The sequence below is a fragment of the Physeter macrocephalus genome, unplaced genomic scaffold (assembly GCF_002837175.3).
Source record: "Physeter macrocephalus isolate SW-GA unplaced genomic scaffold, ASM283717v5 random_1174, whole genome shotgun sequence".
Lineage (NCBI taxonomy): Eukaryota > Metazoa > Chordata > Mammalia > Artiodactyla > Physeteridae > Physeter > Physeter macrocephalus.
This window is the reverse complement of record NW_021146887.1, coordinates 1422-22799: the sequence shown is the minus strand read 5'-3', so window position 1 is coordinate 22799 and position 21378 is coordinate 1422. Positions and strand designations below refer to the sequence as shown.

The following is a 21378-nucleotide window of genomic DNA, read 5'->3' as shown; positions in this document are numbered from 1 at the left end:
ACAATCACTCAAGCACACGCCGAGGTGTGAGTGTCACAGAATACGTATAGGACATGCATGTTGAATAGCATACAGGGTGGTCTCACTGCCCTAAAAATCCCCTGTGCTCTCCTACCCATCCCTCTGCCCCTTTGCCCCCTGGCAGCTACCGATCCTCTTACTGTCTCCACAGTTCTGCCTTGTCCAGAGTGTCACAGAGGTGGCATCATACAGCCTTTTCTGATTGGCTTCTTTCACTTAGTTAAATGCATTTCAGGTTCCTCTGTGTCTTTTCATGGTTTGGTAGCTCATTTCAGTTAGTGCTCAATAATATTCCACTGTCTGTGTGGGACACCGTTTATTTATCCGTCACCTGCCGAAGGACATCTTGGTTGCTTGCAAGTTTCGGCAACTATGAATACAGCTGCTGTAAACATCCGTGTGCAGGCTTTTGTGTGGACATGAGTTTTCAGCTCCTTTGGGTAAGTACCAAGGAGTGTGCTCCTGGAGCATATGGTAAGCGGATGCCTAGTTTTGTAAGAAATAATCAAACCATCTTCCAAAGGGGCTGCACCATTCTGAATTCCCACTGGCGTCAACGAGAGCTCCTGTCGTTCCACATCCTCAGCCCCATCTGGTGTTGTCAGCGTTGCATGCTTCGGGCAGTCTAAGAGGTGTGCTTGACAGCCTTTTTTATTTTTTTGCGGTTCGCGGGCCTCTCACTGTCGTGGCCTCTCCCGTTGCGGAGCGCAGGCTCCGGACGCGCGGGCTCGGCGGCCGTGGCTCACGGGCCCAGCCGCTCGGCGGCACGTGGGATCCTCCCGGACCGGGGCGCGAACCCGCGTCCCCTGCATCGGCAGGCGGGCTCCCAACCACTGCGCCACCAGGGAAGCCCCTTGACGGCCTTTTGAAGACTCAGTTACTGGGCCAGCTAGGTGGCAACCCCGCGCGGGGCCCGGCGGGGGCGAGGTCTCCCGGGACACGGTCTGGGCTCCGCAACCAGTGGTGCTCTCGCCCCAGGACTGCTGGATCTGGAATCAAGGGGTGCGAATGGGGCGGCCCCTCTCCCTGTTACCTCTCCTGATGCCCCGCAGAATCTGTGCTTCCTGTTCTGTGAGTCTCGGTTCTAGAGGGCTCAGTCCCGAGGGGAAGAGAGCTTCCTCGTGGGGTCGCAGTGAGGCTTCCGGGGGGCCGTCGGTGGAGGCTGTGGCCTGGCCACTTGGGACTCCGCAGGCCCAGAGCAGGGGTGGCAGGGCCCGACTCTCACGGGTGAGGAGCTGGAGAACGCAGGTCCTCTTCGTCCTCCAAGCCGGTGGACAGCCACAGCGATGCCCGACGGCTGCGGCTCAGACCCGGCAGGAGCAAAGGTCTGGGTCACCCACCAGGCCACGAAGCCCCAGCAGCTGCTCGAGGGCCCAGGGAGCGTGGACGGGGTCATGGAGGGGGTCGTTGTCGGTACCAGCGCCGCGGCTGCCACCAGGAGTGACGGCTGTGACAGCCGTGCCCCGTCCTGCTTTTGAGGGAAACGTGCCTGCGTGTTTATCCACCACACGCTTTGGTCTTCTCCTCCTTGCTCGTCCCTGCTCGCGTAGGATGCGACGAGAATGGCCGGCCTTATCCCCATAGTCTGCAGGACCGGGAGGCCCGCCCAGAAGTGACGGGAGGTCCGGTACCCTCTCCTGGGGGCGGGGACAGTGGCGAGGGGGCCGTCGAGTTGGGTGGGAGGGGAGTTTGTGCCTGTCTTCCTTTGGGAATTTGGCTCAAAGGGCGGCTGTAAGCAAGGCTTGGAGGTGCGCGGGGGGCCGAGATGATGGGCGGGGGGCGGCTAGCCGGGCCCCTTTTCTTAGAAGCCCCTCTGCTGCGTGTTCGCGGTTGAGGGGATCAGCTGAGACAGTTCTGCGCGAGATCTGAGACCAGAAGAGGCGCAACAGCCGCACCGAGTTTTCAACTCGGAGGGTCGATCTGGGGTCACACGCGTGGCGGTCGCCTTGCTGGGGGCAGTGTCCCCACTGGCCACGCCCCCTCCTGGGAATCCGCTCCGCCTCCCTCGGGCCAGGTGTGCCTCTAACCTTTATGACAAAGTGCGCCAGCTTCTCAGGCCGGATGTCCGCACCGTCCAGGCTGGAGGTAGAGAGAAACACGTGAGAGAGGCTAGTCCATCCTCGTGGGGCCCGGCCTGGCCTCACCTCGCCCTCCACACCCTCCCCTCTGCCCGTCCTTCCCGTCCAGCTCTGGCCGCAGCAGCTCCCACGGCCGGGGCTCAGCCTGCAGACCAAGCCCTGATGCGTCCCCCGTCCCTGTCTCCCTCCCGCCCTCTGTCTCTCTCTGACCCAGATAACGAAGAGACCGTGAAACCCACGGCACCGGCACCGGCACCGGCGACTGTAAACCATTTGCTGCGCATCTTGTTATCGCTGGGATTTGTGAGTTTTGTTCGCTCCTTAAGGAGTAAAAGAATCGGAGAAACCTTTGTTAGAGATGTGATTTCAATCAGCGGCTTAGGAGAATTCGATTAAATACCTTTGTGACCGATTTCTAAATATTTGGAAAAATTGTTAAGTATTTAATTTGGTGTTTAAGTGTTTGATATTGTTTAAATATCTCTAAAAATATTGTTTAATAGATTTATAGGACTGAGAAATAGGACATTGAACAAAATACGAGTTTCCTTCTGCTTGCTCGAAAGTTCCTCAGCTATTAAAGTATTGATTAATCACACACACACACACACACACGCACGCGCGCACGCACATGCACGCACAGAAGGAAAGACAAACCAAAGGAAAGTTTAAGGCAACTGCTTTTGAACTTCCAAGGAAATTAACGTGAGTTTGAGCTCGCGGGGTCAAGAGATGAAGACTCCAGTGACGAGGGGCAGGGCAGCAGGAGTCAGAGGCCAGCAGAGGCAGGGAAGGGCCGAGTCTTCAGTTAAAACTGCAAAATCACAACACATTAAAAGCAGCAAGTGGTGGACCCAGTGCTGGAGAGAATGGGGTCCGAATGCCCAGCAGGGTGGAGGGATGCCAGGACTGGCCTAGAAAAAGGCACGATGCAGCAGGACGCCAGAGCCAGGGATGCACAGGGCCGTCCTGACCGCGGGTGGTAGCGCGGCCGAGGAAACCAGCGGCAGAAGGACCCGAGGTTGCTCCACGGGCTCCTCTCCCTCCCCGGGCCCTTCTCCTCCCTCCCCACTCCTTGTTTTCTAAGCAAAAGGAAAGTGTTCCTTTACTACTTGATTACACGGGTGGGGATCTTTTCTGAAAACCAAGAGCGCGCCACCACACGTGAAAGGACGCACATCGTCCAGGGAGAGAAGCGTGACCGCGGCCGGTGCGCCTCCCAGACTGGAGCTGCTTTCTTTTCGTTCCTGACACGTGTGTGCGTGTGTGCCGGTGTGTGCGCACGTGTGTGCGTATCCGCGTGCATGTGTGCGCGCGGGAGCTGGGGCTTTTCCCTGGGAGCTGCCAGCCCAGCACTTGGTCTCCCTGTGCGTCTGGGTGTGGCTCACGGTCAAAGTCACAGGTGCAAACAGCCGTGCCTGCAGCGCTGCCATCGGACAGGACGCCCCCGCCCCCCAGATGCCTCCCTCGTGCTGCCCCTTAGAGGCCCCCCCACCCGACCCTGTCTGCACCCTGCCCCCTCCAGCATGTCCCTCAGGGGGTCCTGCGGCCAGCGGCCTTGGTCTGGGGCCTCTCTCACTGGATGCACTTCCCTCCTCCCCGTGGCTGGGCCACGATCCACCCCCGTGTTGACTGAAGGGCACCTGGGTGGTTTCCTGCTTTAGGCAACTGTGAATAAATCACTATAAGTACTTGGGTTCTCATCCCCTTGGGGTGACATTGCCCTCACTGGTGATGCGTGCTTTGGGGTGAATGTCTAGCGGGGGGTGGCCGGCTTGTGTGGAATTTCATGACAAGTCACTGACTGGAAACCCGCAGCTCTTCTCCAGGGCGGTGCCACCCTGGAGAAAGGGACACCCTGGGGTGGTGTCCACAGTGGCTGAATTCTTCTTCTTTTTCTCTGGCAGACCCTGATACCCTGATTTGCTGCCTTGCAGCCAGAGGTGGCCGCGTGCCAACCTGGCCAATGAGGTCCAACCAGACATTTAAAAGGGGAACAGAGGCTCTGTCGCTCCTGCTGGCTTCCTCCTATAACCGTGAGGTGATGACGTGATGGCTGCAGGGGCAGCCTTCTTGCAAACACGAGGACAAGAGTCATGAGCTGAGGATGGCAGAGCACGGGGGACCCTCAGTGACTTTGCAAGCTGCTCCGGCCACCAGGGCTGCCTGCCCCACCCTCGTGTGAAGCTCGAAGATGGAAAGAAAAAGTCTCTGTGCTTCCCTGGTGACCCCCCACCTGAACACCAGCAACATGGGTGCAGGAAAAGTGGGCCAGAAACACCATTAAGAACACTTGTCTCCAGATGGCAGCATTTGGGAGGTCTTGATTTTCTTGGTACACCTCTTTCATTTCCCACATTCTGGGAACACACAGGACCCCGCAAATCTCCAGGGAGCCCACATTCTCTGGAAAGCAGAAGTTAGAAACTTTTGAACAATGTGAAAAATGTAAATGATGCTTTCTTTAAAATAAATAGATTTACATTTTTAAATTTTTGGCTGCGCTGGGTCTTCGTTGATGCGCGCGGGCTTTCTCTAGTTGCGGCGAGCGGGGGCTGCTCTCCGTTGCGGCGCGCGGGCTTCTCGTTGCGGTGGCTCCTCTTGTTGCGGAGCACGGGCTCTAGGGCTCTAGAGCGCAGGCTCAGTAGTTGTGGCACGCGGGCTTCGTTGCTCCGCGGCGTGTGGGATCTTCCCGGACCAGGGCTCGAAGCCGTATTCCCTGCATTGGCAGGCAGATTCTTAACCACTGAACCACCAGGGAAGTTCTAAATGATGCTTTTGATGAGTACTTGATACCTTAGGGAATTGCCCAGGTTATAAGAAGTGAAGAAAAGATACAAGAACGTACAGAATCCCAACTTTGTAAAAGAAAAATAGAGGGGAGAAAAGATTAAGGGAAAAGATACAGACGGCTGCCCATGGTGACCGCTGGGTGGCAAGTGTGGGTGATGTTGGAGGGCCTCCCCTTTCCTAAACGTCTGATGGGAAGCAGGCGTCAGAGCCGTCCCAAGCCAGGAGCTCCCATCCCCGCCCTGAGGGGCCTGGGTCGGAGGCCGGGGCTCGTACCCTGGGGCACCGGCCTCCCCAACCGTTGCTCGGCCCCTTCAAGGGCACAGCCAGCTGGTCCCCGTCGCCGTGCCCTCGCCCTGCTGTCTCCCTGGCCCTGGACCTGCTGGTGCGGGGGTGGGGAGGGTCCGGCCCCTGGGGTGGGATCCTCCCTTGGAGGCTGCTTTCGTCCTCCCCGACAGTTGCCTCCGCGGAGCTGGATGGGATAGGGGGCCCTGCCAGTCCCCGCGGCCCTCGAGGCCTCAAACGGGAGGGGGTACTCATGCCAGGCTTCCGGAGAGCCAAGCGCTGCGCGGCGCGCCCGATCGCGCGTGAGTGACTTTGGCTAAACGGGGTCACGGGTTGGAGCCGTCGGGGCTGGCCCTGGAGGAGAGCCGGGGTAGCCGGCAGGGTGAGGACAGAGCTGCGGGCGCCCCGGGAGTATTCTGTGGAGCAGATAAAGCAGGGCTTGGGGAGGGTGCAAGCGTCCCAGCTGTACTCAGGGGACTGAGGATTTTAAAACGTGGGCATATTTTCCCCGACGTTTTGGGTAAAGCGCCTGGACAGCAGCCTGCAGGCCAGAGGGACTCGTGCGCTTTGGAGCCGGGCACCGTGCCCAGCCCTGCTCGGCGTCTATCGTGCAGGATCCGGGATTTCCTCTTTGGCAGGACCTCGCCGTAGGGCGGTCTTCCCCAAGGTCAGGCTGGCGCGGTGGGCTCTCCGTAGACGAGCTGCCACCCTCCTGGTCTCGCCCGGCCCGACGCCTTTCTGAGACGGCAGTGATGGCAGCGTCCCCTCGAGGGACCCCCGCTTTGCGGCACTCGCCCCTGGTTTGTCGTGCGCTCAGCCGGGAAACCAGACGGTAAGTTACTGACTCTCCAGCCCACAGGGGTAGAGCCGGTCCTGCCCGCGGGATGTCTTCTGGGTGTCTCGGCTCACGGCGGGCGATGGGTGCACAAACTTGTTGAGAAGCTAAATGCTGGCACGAGGGCCACCAGGTTGGGGCCGGTCACCGGTGGCCCTGAAGTTCAAGGGCAGGGCCCACACCTTTGTCTTCTCCTCCCAGCGGCGGCCGCTTCCCTGGCCCGAAGGGACCGCATCTGCTGGACCAGCCCCTGCCACTTACTCCACCCGGCAAGGCGCCTGGGCCACCAGCTCTGCCTCACCACACGCTGGTGACCAGCCCGGTGCTCCCTTAAGGCCCGAGTCAGCGGCCGGAACTTTTGGGTGCCTGCCGACCCTGCTGGTACCTTTGTCGACCGCCTGCCCCACCCCGACCCCGGCCCCACGTCTCTGTCATCCCCCGACCGTGCGCTTCTCTGTCCTTCCCTTGGTGGTCTCGGCCTTCCTGCTCGACACGGGGTCCTGTGCTGGAACCATCCCGGGAACGGGGTGCATCCGGCGGGGGTCTTCAGGCCAAAGGGCACCGCTGCCCACACCACGCCGACTGCCAAGAAGCGGGAGCTGAGGCATCCCTGTCCAGACCCGACTTTCCAACGCGATGCCACACGAGACAGAAAACCTTCTGTAGATGTTTATTCTACTTCAAGTAACAAAGCTATGAAGTTCCATGTTTTAATGTACAGTGATATAATACTTTGCAATATAAAATACAATTTACAGAAAGTTCTATCAAGTAAACCTAAAGAAACACACTTAATTTTTTACATTTGTTGTATTTAAATTAGAAAAATTTTGTTTCACACGTAAAAAAACCTTCACATCACGGTCGATGTTGGAACTCGTCGCCACTTTAACGTAACCTACTGACGGGGTCTATAACACCAATCACTCCAAATTGCTAAGTTCTCCATGTTCTCGTAACTTAAACGTTTGTGCTAGAAAGTGAAAAATCTGTAGTGATGTACAATGAACAGACTCCAAAGAACAAATGAAATTCTCTAATTTTGTATTTGCAAAAGTAAGTTTATGAAAATATAAAAAAATTATCAAAGTTTATTTGTACAGTCAAATAAATTAGCAAGTTTTTTCTCTCTTTCGCACTTCAGAAGTACTTGGAAAATACATGACAAGAAGCAGTATACTGTGTCTCACAGTGAAAAGCTTTCTAGTTTGTAGTTCTTAAGCTAGTATCACTATTTTCATCTCAGGCTTTACACAAATATTGTTCCATTTCAATGACAAACGTTGAGATTTGTCACCTGACAAGTATCACAGTGTGGAGCTAGTGCACTTTTCCTGGGACATAGAAAGAACTGCTCGGATGGTAAAGTTCAACAAACAAAATGTTCCTGATTATTCAAATCAAAGAAACCTACTCCCTCCACCCGCCCTGCCTTTTAAAGTACACTTAATTGCTTTATACTCTCACTTTCTTTAGGCTGGTAAAATTTAAACCTTTTAAAATAAATTGTTATTTAAAATTCCACAATTTCTATTCAGATGTTGCTTTTAATCATGTTTTGGGGGGGGGGACATGTAAGGCGATACCTAAACACTGAGCAAAACCAAGAAATGTGTTTTTGTTTCCTGGTTGAAATTTGTAATTCAAATTTCTTCATGACAAGAGTAAGATGCACCTGTAAATTTGGTGTTTCTCAACATTCCAGAGACGAGCTGACACAGCCATGCACAGAAACACGCGGCCGCCTGCCCCGAACAAACCCTGTGAAGTCAGCTTCTGGAAACAGATATCACAGATGAGACGTCAGGAAAGGTATGGCTGTGAGGTCCACTAAACTCCCTTAAAATTTACAATAGTCAAGTTATTAGAAAAGATAACTTTATAATCTGAAAAAGCAATATGCTTTTGTAGGTACCTTCCCATTTCAGTACATTTAAATGGAAATGTTAAAGAGTTCTTAGTTTTTTGTTTTTATTTAAAAAGCATCAGAATTGTAAAGGTGTGAAATTTTGTAAGAAACCATCCTACACAAAATTACAGTAATTTCTCAAGTCCAGAAAGTTCTGTCCTGTGCGTGAGGTCCCAGCTCTTTCCAAGACCACCTGCGCTTAGCACGTGAGGGTGGCTTCACGGGCGGCCCTAGGTCTGGGCAGCGGGGGCGGCGGCCCGCGGGGCCTCGGCCTTGGGATCCCGGGGTCGCTCCGGGCTCCGACTGCGGTCCCTGCGGCGCTCCCGCTCGCGGGCCTTGTCGCGATCGCGGTCCCTGCTGCGGGACCTCTCCCGGTCACGTCTGCGGTCGCGGTCGCGGTTTCGGCTCCGCTCTCGGGCCCGGTCCCACTCGCGCCCCTTGTCCCTGCCCGCGTTGCGCTCGCGGCCCCGGTCCCACTCGCGGCCCGCGTCCTTGTCGCGGTGTCGGTCCCACTCGCGGCCTCGGTCCCAATCCCGCTCGCGGCTCCAGGTCCGGCCGCGTTCCCGCTCCCAGGGCTTCCCACGCTCCCGCTCGCGCCGCCGGTCCTCGAGGGCCCGGCCCGGGCGGCTGTCGGCCGGCGGGGCCTCGGGCTCCTCTGGGGCCTTGTCTCGGGGCCGCCCCTCGAAGCCTGGGCCTCTGTACTCGTGGGCCCTGCCCTCGCGGAATTCGGCCTCGGGGCCTGGGGCCGGAGCGGCGGGTGGTGCGGGCGGGTGGCTGGGCAGCTCCAGCAGCGGCCGGGGCGCCGGCTTGGGTCCGGGGGCGGCCGGGCCCTGGAAGTGGAAGCGTGGAGGCGCCGACTCGCTCTTCTCGGGGAAGGGAGCGGCCCCCCGGGGCCCCCCAAAGGGCAAGGGCGCCGGTGCCCTCTGGCCGGTGAACCTGGGCGGCGAGTGGACCCTCTGCTCTTCGAACTGCTGAGGCTGCATCCCTCTGGGTCCCGGCACGAAGCCAGGAGCTTGGCCCCTGGCGCCTTCAAACTGCCCAGGGTGCGGCCCCCTCGGGCCCACGAAGTGGCCGGCGGGGGGGCCTCTCTGACCTCCGAACTGAGAGGGAGGAGGGCCACCTCGGGGTCCTTTAAACTGTGACAGCAGAGGCCTCCTCTGGCCCCCGAATTGGAAAGGCGTGGCGCCCCTGTTTCCCAGGAACGGGGCCTGCTCGGGCCCCTCGCACTGGCCAGGGGGGCCCGAGGCCTCACCGTATGGGGCCTCCGTGAACTCCCTCTTCTCCCCGTGGGGGTCCTTGCGGTCTTCAAATGGAGGCGGCCCTGCTCCCCTGGGCCCACCCAGGTGGGAGGGGGACGGGCCCCTCCCGTCCCCGTAGGGAGGCGGCCCGTGTGGCCCTGAGAACAAGGAAGGGATGGGCCCCTTCGGGGGCCCGAATCTGGCTGGTGGAGGCCCCCCTCTCGGCCCGTCGTTATTAGAATTCTCTTCTGAGAACGGAGGGACCGGCCCCCGTGGGCCTGTGAAATTGGGGCCGTGAAGGCCCGACATCCCGAAAGCGCGCGGTGCAGGCTCCCGCTGGCCTTGGAACTGGGGCGGAGGCCCCCCTTTCTGTGCTGCGGCGGGGAACGTGTCGGCCCCCTCGCCTGGCCTGGGCTGTGGCTCTCTGTCTCCTTCAGCTTCAGCTGCCAGGGAGTCACTTTTTTCGGGAAACTGAGCATTTCTCTGATCCTCGTACTGGCAAGAGCCCAGAGGTTTTTCCTGAGAGGCGTACGGTGGACCCGAGAAAGGATCCCTTCCTCCGAGAGGGTGGAAGCTCTGGCCCTCGTGCTGCGAAGGGAACAGGGGCTGCAAGGAGGCGCCCGGCGGCGTGGGAAGCAGCACCTTCCGGGCAGGCCTGGCCGCGCAGTCCCCGCCGGCTGCGCTCTCAGGCCCCGGGCTTTCCGTGGGCTCGCGCAGGGGGCCGTCCTGCTTGGCCGGCATTGGGGCCTCTTCGCCTGGCGCCCACAGTGGAGGGGCTGACTCTGGCTCCTCCTGGGCCGGCAGCGGCCCTGGGCCGGCAGCGGCCCCACAGGGTGCTTCCCTGGCCGGCGGGGGCCTCGGGGCAGCCTCGCTCTCGTTGCTCTCCGCGGCCAACCGCCGGGCCTGCCCGGGGTCCCGGCTCAGCCGCGCCTCGGCGCTGGGGCCCGGGGCCGGCGGCTCCTGCGGCAACGGCGCGGCCTTGGGCGGCGGCGACATGAGCGCATCCGACACGGAGAAGTGGGCCATGGAGGCCCCGACGGCGGCCCTCTGCTGCCTGAGCGCCTCCTCCTGCGCCTCCACCTGCCTCTTCTGCTCTTCGATCTGCTCCTTGAGCTCCTCTACCGTCTGCTGCTGCTCGGCCAAGGAGGGGGCCGGCAGGCCAGGCCCCCCGTGCGCCGCCGCACACATTCTGCTGGGCAGGTCCTCGACCGTCACTTTGGCTTCTTCTAGGATCGTCTCGTCCTCTGGGTCATAGGCCACCTCCTCCCGCTCAGCTGCCTCCGTGGCCTTCTCCGCGTCCTGGCGTCTCCCGCGGTCTCCGAGCTGAGCGTCGAAGGCTCTCTCAGGCCCATACTCTTCCTCGGGGTCATACGGCCTGTCGTCTTCCTCCTCCTCCAGAGCTTTGTCTTTTGAGAACTGACCAAACTGCTGGACAATTGGGTCCAGCAGAGGCGCCGCCGGCAGCCCGCCGCCGGCTTTAGCTCTCGAGTCCTGGTGGGGGGCTGGGGCCGACTCGGCAGGCTCTTTGGTGGGGGGGTCAAACGTCTTCTTCTTCCCAAAGAGAGTCTGCAGGATATGTTCTAGGGGCGAAGCTGTTTTTGAAGAAGAGGAAGTGACAGAGGAAGCGGCCACCGCAACCGTCACTGACGCGGGTGATGCCGTGACAGTGTTCGTGGCTCCTGGTTTGAGCGACGACAGTATCTGTAACACGGAAGACGAGGCCGGCGCACCCGGTGCTTCTGGAGGAGGGGGTGGGGGTGGGGGAGACCCCGGGGGTGTGGTGCTAACAGCCGCGTCCCCTGGGCACAGCGGGTACTTGGGGGGCTTCTTCTCAGGAAGCAGGGCTGCTGGCACTCTGGGGTGGACGGGATCCATTTCTTCTTGGGCCGGAGGACGGGGCCGCTTCTCCTCTGTCTTGTCTAATTCGCCAGCATTTGAAGGACGCTTTAGTTTTTGACAGATTACTAACCCCAGGATTATGTTCGGACGTGGTGACTCGAGACCTAAAAAACAGAACAGTTGTGCAAATTTTAGAATCGAATTGTAGCTTTTGTCCTTCAGGGGTAAACTCTGGGTGTGAAGGGCAGCGGGGGGATGGTTTCCAGAGGGAGGAGGAGGAAATTCTGTGGCAAAACAGAACCAAGTGTTTGAAGACCTGCTGCAAAAGATGCAGACTGCACTGCGCACCTGCCCAGCCTGACGGGCCCACAAACCGCAAAACCAAGGGCCCAATGCACACGCGCATTCGCCCAGTGCTAAAATTATTACAGATTTTCAATTATACACAACGCTAGGGTAGAGGCGTGCTGGAGGAGGTGGGGAAGGCCAGCACGCACACACTCCAGGCCGTTCACCTACTGGGAATGAAGCCTGTATGTACCAGGATGTTTTCTAAACAAACTCTTAGCTGTGCTCCTTTATTTTGCCTCTTGCTACAAATCAGGAAGGCAGCACCCCCCTTTCGACTTTAACTTATGAGCTGCAATATGCAAATTAAGCTATTCGTAGTAAAATTAAACGTTCAATTAAGGACCAACTCTACAACTCAATTATAATGATCAACAAAATTATACTGCTCGATATAGCACACGCCATTCGATAAGTTCATTAGTCACTGGTGTCAAAATTACAATTGATGGGAAAAGGGATGCTGACCAAAAGGCCTGAAACAAACGTTCTTGCAGGTTTAGAAAGACATTCAAGGACCAGTAATTTATCAAAAGCTACCGAACGCTCAGGTCTCTGTCAACACAGGACGTGCGGCTTAAAGCCCAAAGGTGTTCAGGACAGGGGCAACAAAGGACACACCACCTGGAGAACATGCTGGGAATTTCAGAACATTGCACAGTTCTTCAAAAATAATTATTTCTTAAAAAATTCTTCGTCCCAACATTCTGGATTGTGGTGCACGGTACCAGGGATGCTACTGTTTCTGTACGGCTCCTCCACCCTCACACTAATAACAAACCCGGAATACCAACAGGGGAACAGAAAAGCCCAAGTCACAGATCAGTAAGTTAGGGAGAAATGATCAACACGGGACCAAAATTTTGTTTCAACAGCATATTTAAAATTAATCAAATTGTGTAAACTCAATTTACACAGAAATCACTACTGTGTAAAAGATATTCATGCTATATATTTTTTGTTTACTCACTAAAAAAGAAAAGCAGCACTGTTTTTCCTATTCTTTCTGTGACTTTAAGTTGATCACAGATCAAATAGTTGTCTCCGGACACCCAGTGTGTAGCTCTGAGCGCCCGTCACCCTTGCTAAATTCCAACAGAGACGGGCTGACATGCCGAGCACAGGGTGGCGGATGTCCCACCCCACCCGCGAGGAGGAGGAAGACCAGGCCTGCCTCGGTGAGCTGGGCCGGCCCAGCATCCGCATGGATCGGCGACGTACTGCTGGGCCCCCTCCCCCACCGTGCTCAGCGCCTCGGTTCACAGGCTGACATTCGAGGGCTGAGGTGCCCATGAAGACACTCACTCGTGATAAGAGGAATGGCTTCCAGAATGTCCTCTGCCTGCCCTTCGGACGACAGTGGGGACTCAGGGGAAGGAGGAGCCGGCAAAGGAGGGCGTGGAGGCAGGAAGGCCAGGCCACCGCACTGGGCATGGCACCCAGATGGTTCTGCTCGGATGTGAAAAGATACTCTAGCAAGTTCGCTTTCTAATCAAAATGAATTCTTTTAACTTAAAGTAGTAAATCTCTCACTCACTGTTAACAGCCACTTACTGAATAATTTACAGCTAACTGATATCCAGTCTGGGGCACAGTCAATAGCTCAACTGGCTCTCGTGGCCCTTCCTGGACCGACTGTCACTGACCCGGCCCCAGAGCTGGCAGAACAGGTCCCCAGGCCGAGCCACAAGCTGGAGCCTTGGCCAGCTCTGCAGGCAGGAGCATCAGAGGAGGAATGTGCTCGGCCACGTGGGCGGGGGTGGGGAGGGCTGGGGAGCCCTGGCCAGGGGCGTCCTCGCAGCAGCCCAGGGCCCTCGACTGTCCTCAGTGCAGATGGGCTATGCTACCTCTGAAGAGCTAAACTTCTAAGGTGCCAACACTAGGGCTTGCAGCGTGAATCACGCTTCAGGTCAAAGACGCTGTCTGCGGAGGGTCAGTCACTGCGCTAAATCCAGGGAGGTGGATGGGGTCCTGTCCTCGGGAGGTGTGCCAGCCCTGCAACTTGCAACAGCTTTACATGCCTCCTAACAAAAACGATATATCCCAGACTCGGCGCAATTCTCTAGACTCTACCCTTTGTGGTCACAGGCATCACAGGGGAGGTTATGATTAAATTACTTAACATTTACATTTGTTTCGAAAACAGTAAACTCCCTGGAGACCAGCATCTAACTAAGCAGCTAGTATTTTTAAATGCTTTCAGCTCTCAACTACTTCATCTACACACACCCGTAAGCCATCTAACAAAGCTCCAGAGTCGGAGGAGTGTTAGTTTTGAGTTTCCCCACTAATCTTCCCCAGGATTTTACATTTAAATTGGGCTGGTTTTGAAGCAGTCAAATCTTTTCTGCTTCACCTGTGCACGTTATGGCTGCATGGAGACTTGAAATGTAACTGGCACCGTGGAGATGACTCACTCGTGGAAGAACATGAATCACTGCCACCGGGGCCTCGGCAGTGACCGTCAGGGGGATGAGGGCAACGTCTGGCACCACCCCGCTCCGCACCCTCACGACAGGCGCCTGGCAAGGGCACGCTGGACACAGTCAAAGGGCTACTACCACAGGGGCGGTGGCAGGGGCAGCTTTCCCCCGAAGGCCCCATTTTCTGCCTGGGGCCCCTGCGGGCGCGCCCACTGTTGAGTGTGACCCCTAGAGAGGAAAGGGCGCCCCGAGAAGGCGCAGCAGCAGTGAGCACGCTGGCTGCATGCAGGGACAGGGCTCCCGCCGGGGGCCCGGGGTGCCTCCCCGGCTCCGCACAGGGCCTCTGTCCCATGGTTACAAGCGGGGAGCTTACTTACCGACCTCCCTTTGAGGGTAGTGGTGAGGCTTATGACTCATCGAGTAGATGAGAACTAGGTGGGGGGCCACTGAACTATCAATTCCAGACAAGGGGTACCGATCAGACGGAGCACCGGGGTGTCGGCACCCCTGCCCGACCCCCTCCAAATTGCGGGAGCAAACGTGTCCACAATGTCCCGTGTGGATGAAACAAGACTTCGTAGCTGCATGTAGGTCCCCGAGTCTTCACGGTGAAAGGGTCAGCCCCGGACCACCCGTACAGAGAGAGAAGTGGACAAACCCAGGGACGAGGGACAGCTTCAAAAGGTGTGTGTGGATTTCCTGAGCCAAGACCCAAACCAGGATCTGTGTCCAGCTGTGTCAGCAACAGGGCTGTGGGGGAAGCAGCCCCCAGGCACCGTGGACGTGGCACGGCGGGGGACGAGGTTTAGTTTTGATTAAGAAACCAGCTGAAAGCTGCCCAACTATCAAATGAGGCTTTTACCCCTACATCTACCTGGCATGCTCCACTATTCAGTATTTAAAGTGACCACCTCCTTATGGTCTGAGTCCGACAAGACAAAACGTCCACACCGGCGGGAACAGAAGCTGTGCGGGAGTCAGCGGCAGCCGTCCTCAAAGAGGACTCGGGCAGAGACCCAGCAAATACAGGGAGAAGCAGCTGCCCGCCCGCCGCACTCGGCTCCCATGCAGACTTCGCCCACTCCCGCTCTTGGGTCCCTAAGACCTGTGCAGAGCCAGGGCTCCGCGTCCCAGTGAGGAGAGCGTCGTCCATCCGTCCGCCCGCCCGTGTCCAGGCGCCCCCAGCGCAGCACCGCCGCCCGCACAGCCAGAAGCACACTGGCGTCGGCTGAGGCAAAGCAAGGTGGAGACAGTCCTCCGTCACGGTGCACCTGGATGGGCACCAAGAGCTACCAAACGGTTCAAATTCAGACAAACGATGACCAGTTTCCACGAAATATTTTTATTGATTTCAAAGGAGAGAGAAGCACTTTCCATTCAGCACGATTTTGCCTTTGATTACAGCATCTGTACACAGCTACGCAGGCAGACACGCAGAAACGGAAGACGTGCTTACCTGACAATACTGCAAGTCACGGAGACGGTCTAATTTAGGAAGCAGTTAAGAGGGAGGACAGAAGGCAGACGCCACGGATGGAACCAGCCTGCTAAGAGAACGTCCCTCTCCCTGCAATGGCTCGGAAGGCAGGTCCCTGTCCTCTGCTCGGGGTGGTCCACACCTTAGATGCCCGAGGGCCCTCGACAGGCGCCCCCACCCCCTCGGGAGGGCCGGGCGCCCTGTCCTCGGCCCAGCGTCCCATCTGACTGGTCTTCCTTCCGTGAATAAAGCCCCTCGACGCGCGGACCAGCTGAGACCCGAGTCCCCGGGGGTGGAGCCCCGTCAGTGTGTGTGGGACTGAGCTGAGCCGCGTCCACAGTGGAAGGACTGTCCGCTGGGTCAGAGGGATGCAGGCCTCCCGGCCGTCCTCCAGGCTGTGTGAAGTGGTGACGGCCTGGCGCCTCTGGGACAAGTCGAGGGAGCCCGGGAGGACAAAAGGCCCTGGAGGCAGACTGGGCTCGGATGGGCTCTGTTGCCGCGCAGGGACTGGGCTGTGGGTTCTGCGTGGACACCACCCCGTATCCACCATCCGAGCGCGGGGCGGAGAAGACGCTGACCACGAGCAGGCCGCGCAGGCCTCCCCGGCTCCGCACATGGGTTCAACACCTCGTGTCCTCGCCTGCTTCTCGAGTGTGAGCCATACTGTCAAAATCTACGGGGCTCCCAAGTCCAGAGACTGACGTGCCGAGTCAGGCACTCTCCACCCCCACAGACCTGCCCTCCTCCTCCCAGAGGCCCGCCCGCTGGCGGGCTGCCCGAAGTGGGAGGCCTGTGCCCCACCGAGGCCTTGGGATGGAGATGCGGCCGGGGCGGACCCTGACTCCACGCTTACTGGCCCTGCGACCTCAGGCGGCGACAACCTGGGCAGTGCGGGCGCTCCCCGCTGCGGGGCTGACGTGGGGGGGTCAAGGGCGCTCCCATCAGGTTGCGGGGCCAGCGCTGCCGGGCAGCATGTGCTCAAACCCACTGGCTGCTCCATCGAGGGACACAGCAGCCCCTCAGACTGGACCTGTGCCGTCAAAGGATGCTGTGCAGAGACAGGAGGAACACCCCCGGCCCACCTTCCAAACACTCACGCACACACACAACACGCACATGACGCACACACTACGGGCCTGGGACACACGGACGTCTGTACCCAGGGAGCGCCGAGTCATGATACAAACGTGCGAAGCAGCTCAGGTAGGTAACGTGGCCTGGGGCCAAGGGAGTCTGACTGATGTGCAAGTGTACAGAACACATAAAGACGTTAATATCAAACAAAGGTATCAGGAGAATTAAAAATATATATACTAAATTAAGCAAGCTGAGATTTAGAAGCCCTCCGATTAAAAAAAAAAAGTCTTTAAAAGTTTATGGTAAAATTTCCCATACAATTACGTTTCCAAAACCCCCCTTACTACTTTATTTTAATGAAACATTCGTTCTCTATCGTGGAGGAAAACCTGCAGGCTTTTGAGTATCCCCTTCAGGAAGTGACAGCCTTGGGAATGCAGGTGGAGGAGTGACGTCCACTCCGCTGGTCATCAAGTGTGGTCACTCAGCAGACGAGGCGAGTGCCCTGCCCAGCCTTCCTTGTCCCCGAGTCACCCCGGAACACCCAGCGCGGCCCCCTCGCTCCGCCAGCCGGGCCCCAACCCAGCACCGCACCAGCTCCCGCCGCGGCTCCAACTGGGGGTCTCCTCGGTGGCCCCCACACCCCTGCCTCCTCACCACGCCTGACCTCGTCCACCTCTGCCCCCTCCGGGTCTGTCTGCGGCCCCGAACCTGGCAGCCCCCTGCTCGCGTGACAAGGTGCACCGGGATGCAGTGAGGCAAGACCCCACCGCGGGCTCTGCAGGCGGAGCCGTGAGAGGGGCTCCGACACGGGGGAAACAGGGCTTCGTCACCTCCCAGGTCCCGCTGCTACAGACGCGCAGAGGGTGCGCGCCACAGGGTCTACGCTCACACTAGGCCCCGCACAGGCTTCCGCCATTGTGACTGACCGGAGGCTCCTCACGGTCTCGGAAGTCGGCTTCACCACCGTCACCGCTGCGTCAGGAACACGGCGTCCAGGGAGCCGGCCGGCGCCCCAGGCGCTGCCCGCCAAGAACCTCGGCCACGGCCCTCCCTGCTGCCTGTCAGGCGGCACCGCTTTAGCACGGGGAGTGGGACAGCCCCCGAGAGCCTGGCTTCTAACGTGTTTGGCATTGACACAGTTCCGTGTGTTGTGTCAGGGAACACGAGTCCCGCGGTCATGGGGACCGAGCAGGACGCTGGGCCCAGCCAGCCGCAGGGCCGCCGGGGCGTGTAAGTGCCTGGCTGCGGCAGGGGCGCCGGCCGTGGACACGGAGGCGCCGGGCGCGGGCGTAGCCACCGCCTGTAGAAGCAAGCGCTTCAAGAGCGCTGACCGCGGGTTACACCCAGCGTCGTTTAGGCTTAGCCGTTTTGGGGGGCGCCACGGCCAAGGAGACACTCCCATTTAGGCCTCTTTCTGCGAGACTTAAGTCCTGTCAACTTCTCAGGGTTGAGAGGAGTTGGGTCCCCCGAGACCACGTCCCCCTTGGAATCACCCTTGGCTCCCTTGACAAGCCTGAACTTTCTTTCCGGTCAGCCTGGAAGTCATTCTTTAGAAGCAGCACTTTCTAAGGAATGAGTGAACAGAAAGTGGTCTGCCAAAGATAAGAACTGGAGCAGCAGATTTCAAAGTGACTATTTCTAGAACTAGTTCCTGTCTCAACGCTATTTCTCGCTTCTCCTCAAACTGAATGCCTGTAGCGCAGAGGCTCGGCCTGGCGCCTGCAAGAGGCAAGTCCGCAGGCCAGGCCCAGGCCCCGGCCTCCCGGCACCGCCCAGCTCCGTGTGTTGTGTCAGGGAACACGAGTCCCGCGGTCATGGGGACCGAGCAGGACGCTGGGCCCAGCCAGCCGCAGGGCCGCCGGGGCGTGTAAGTGCCTGGCTGCGGCAGGGGCGCCGGCCGTGGACACGGAGGCGCCGGGCGCGGGCGTAGCCACCGCCTGTAGAAGCAAGCGCTTCAAGAGCGCTGACCGCGGGTTACACCCAGCGTCGTTTAGGCTTAGCCGTTTTGGGGGGCGCCACGGCCAAGGAGACACTCCCATTTAGGCCTCTTTCTGCGAGACTTAAGTCCTGTCAACTTCTCAGGGTTGAGAGGAGTTGGGTCCCCCGAGACCACGTCCCCCTTGGAATCACCCTTAGCTCCCTTGACAAGCCTGAACTTTCTTTCCGGTCAGCCTGTAAGTCATTCTTTAGAAGCAGCACTTTCTAAGGAATGAGTGAACAGAAAGTGGTCTGCCAAAGATAAGAATTCGAGCAGCAGATTTCAAAGTGACTATTTCTAGAACTAGTTCCTGTCTCAACGCTATTTCTCGTTTCTCCTCAAACTGAATGCCTGTAGCGCAGAGGCTCGGCCTGACGCCTGCAAGAGGCAAGTCCGCAGGCCAGGCCCAGGCCCCGGCCTCCCGGCACTGCCCAGCTCCTGCCGCCAACACCCTGCTCACACGAGGCGGGCGGGCTCCGGACGGGTTCGTCCCTCTTCACAGGACTTTTCTAAGACAATTCGCACCTTCCTCAGGGGACCTCCGGTGCCACCCTCCACTGTCTGGGAAGCCCCACAGCTCGACGCCGCTTCACCCCTGCTCCCAAGTTCTGCTGCCAAAGGCCGGGTCTGGGTGAGGCACGCAGCTCGCTGTGAAGGACTCCACAGGGCATGGGGGGGACGTGTGGGCAGAAGGCCGGGGCCTACCTGGTCCCTCAAAGGGCAGGAGCTTGGAGGGGACGGGGTCCGTGGCGCTCAGCGGGATCAGGTAGAGGTCCTTGACGTGCCTGCTGTTGTTTGCCACGACGCCGAAGCGGCCGCGGCTGCTGAAATAGGAGTACAGAGAGATGTAGGCCACCTTCTCCTTCTCCGTCGCAGGGTGGAAGCGGATCAGACACAGCTCCTGCAACAAACAGAGGGCGGGGAGCATTGACCTGCGGCCACTCGGAAAGGCAGCCGCTTCACCTGGCACCTAAGCCCCAAAAGCAGGAGGGAAGCGAGGAGAGAAGCGACCAGCTCTGATTCTGTCACAGCCCAGCTGCCCAACACATCGGAACAATGAGCTGGTGAGGAGGACACAGGCCCGAGTCTCAAGACTGCTGGGTTGGATCTTGCTTTCAGAGGAACCGCTTTAAAACTACTTAGCCCCACTGTCCTCCACACAGAGCCCACCTCCTGGGGCTCTCGTAGTGATGGGCTACTCTGTGTGCAGGGGCAGCCTGGGGCAGTGTCTGACACAGAGCTAAGTGACCACTAAGCATGTGATGAGCTGCCCGCAGCTCCAAAATGGGAGGGCTGAACTAGACCAGGGTCGTAACCCTGCTGTGACCCCAGTGAAAACAAGAGCCCCTCCCCCAAAGAGCACTGCACACGCAGACACACAGCTGCATCCGCATCTCAGGGGTTCACAGACTCCAGCCCAGCCGCCTCCCCCCACCTCTACTCCATCAGCTCAGACAAGAAGGGACAGAGCATCTGTATTTCTAACTCTGAACTACACATGCGCTTTCACAAAGCTCCCACCGTCGTGCTACTCAGACAGCCCTTCACAGGTTAGCCAGCTATCAACTTAAACGTTCAGCTGCAAATGTCTCATGAACTCGAGACGTTTCGAGTATTAACGCGCCAGACGAGAAGTCACAGAGCGAGCCGTGTGTAAGCAACCCCCTTCTTGCTTGGGTGCAGAGGTCAGGCTGTGGGCAGGTACCTTAGACACTGAAGATCTGAGTTTGCCGACGTAATCCCAGACTGTCTTTGGGGCAATCCTTCCGCCGATGTGGATCGTGTCGGGCAGGTCCTAAGTGAAACGAACTCTGAGTAAATGGCCGGTGGAACCGGGGCGGTCACAGAGAGACCCCAAACTACCCGAGATTCACAACTAAGAAAACTGCAACTATCCCAAACAAAGCGGCAATAACCGTGTCAAATGTTGCTCAGTTGACTAACATCCGGGATCATGAGTGACCAAACCCAAGGGTGGTAGGAGGATAAGCTTCTGCTAAATAGGATGACATTTAGCACAATGTTTTACTGTTGTCTTTTTTGAACATACACATATAGTAAAGATCCAGGCATGTCTCAGAAGTGACTGAGCACTCTTTGTTAAGTCTGAAATGCTAGTGCTGTTTTTGTTAATTTTGAAAAATAAAAGACCTTTCACGTGTGCCCCTCCACACCAAGGCAGGTCACGTGTGTCTGGCCGCACCTGCAGTGGGCACACGCACACCCAGGTTTTGCACAAGCTCTGGCGGGACAGAGGGAGAAGGAAGACAAGCTTCAGCTTTTTCAGAAAAGATGGAAGGTCTGATTTCTCATTTGAATTTTCGCCACTGTCCAAACTGCATAACCTGCTGACTTGGCCCAGCAACCCCTATTTTGCCTGCAGAGGTGCCTGTGCGTCCAGACACTCAGCAGGAAGGTGGTCACACGCCTGACTCCAGTGCGGGATCAGAGTGCCTGTGGAAAACGCGCGCACGCACACGCACAATTCTGTCAAACGTTGCTTAGTTGACTAACATCCGGGATCATGAGTGACCAAACACAAGGGTGGTAGGAGGATAAGCTTCTGCTAAATAGGATGACATTTAGCACAATGTTTTACTGTTGTCTTTTTTGAACATACACATATAGTAAAGATCCAGGCACATTCTGGTCAAAGAAATATAAACTATTTAGGCAATAAACTGGATGGCTGTAAATTCAGATTCCAGTTTTCGAGAACTATATTTCTAAGGTGACAATTAATCATCCTAAAACTGAAGCTTTAAAAGAACGCCTTTTTAAAATGGAAAACTGAGGAGAGCTGTATTTCTGGGGGGATTTCAGAGCCAACGACTGAATCGCGCATCACTGCTCCTCCGTCCACCTGAAAGCGAGGCCACAGCTCGGCTGCTCAGACCACACACGGGGGCCGCACCTGATGCTCGGCGATGGCGGGACCGACAGGAGGTATCTGGGCTCGGGCGACGTGGACGGCTTGGCCAGGATGGACTTGGGCACCGTCACGGAGGTCGGCACAGGCTTCGGGACGTCCTGTCGGGGCTCCGCTGGGTGGGCGCTGTCGGGGCGGGCTGCCGAGG

The 21378-nt window shown here is 57.9% G+C and overlaps 1 protein-coding gene across 1 annotated transcript in view; it reads right to left on the bottom strand.

Moving 5' to 3' along the window:
• Positions 1-6730: 6730 nt before the first annotated feature.
• Positions 6731-21378, bottom strand: part of LOC102975258 (death-inducer obliterator 1) — a 16068-nt gene continuing 1420 nt past the window's right edge. The window contains exons 5-9 of the mRNA XM_028487148.2: positions 21150-21378; positions 20489-20504; positions 20007-20096; positions 19007-19202; positions 6731-11159 (exon numbers count right to left, since the gene is read on the bottom strand). The exon at positions 21150-21378 is cut by the window's right edge and continues 92 nt beyond it. Of these exons, the coding sequence (XP_028342949.1) occupies positions 8149-11159; positions 19007-19202; positions 20007-20096; positions 20489-20504; positions 21150-21378 (3542 nt within the window). The 3' untranslated portion in view covers positions 6731-8148. The remainder of the gene's footprint in view (positions 11160-19006; positions 19203-20006; positions 20097-20488; positions 20505-21149) is intronic.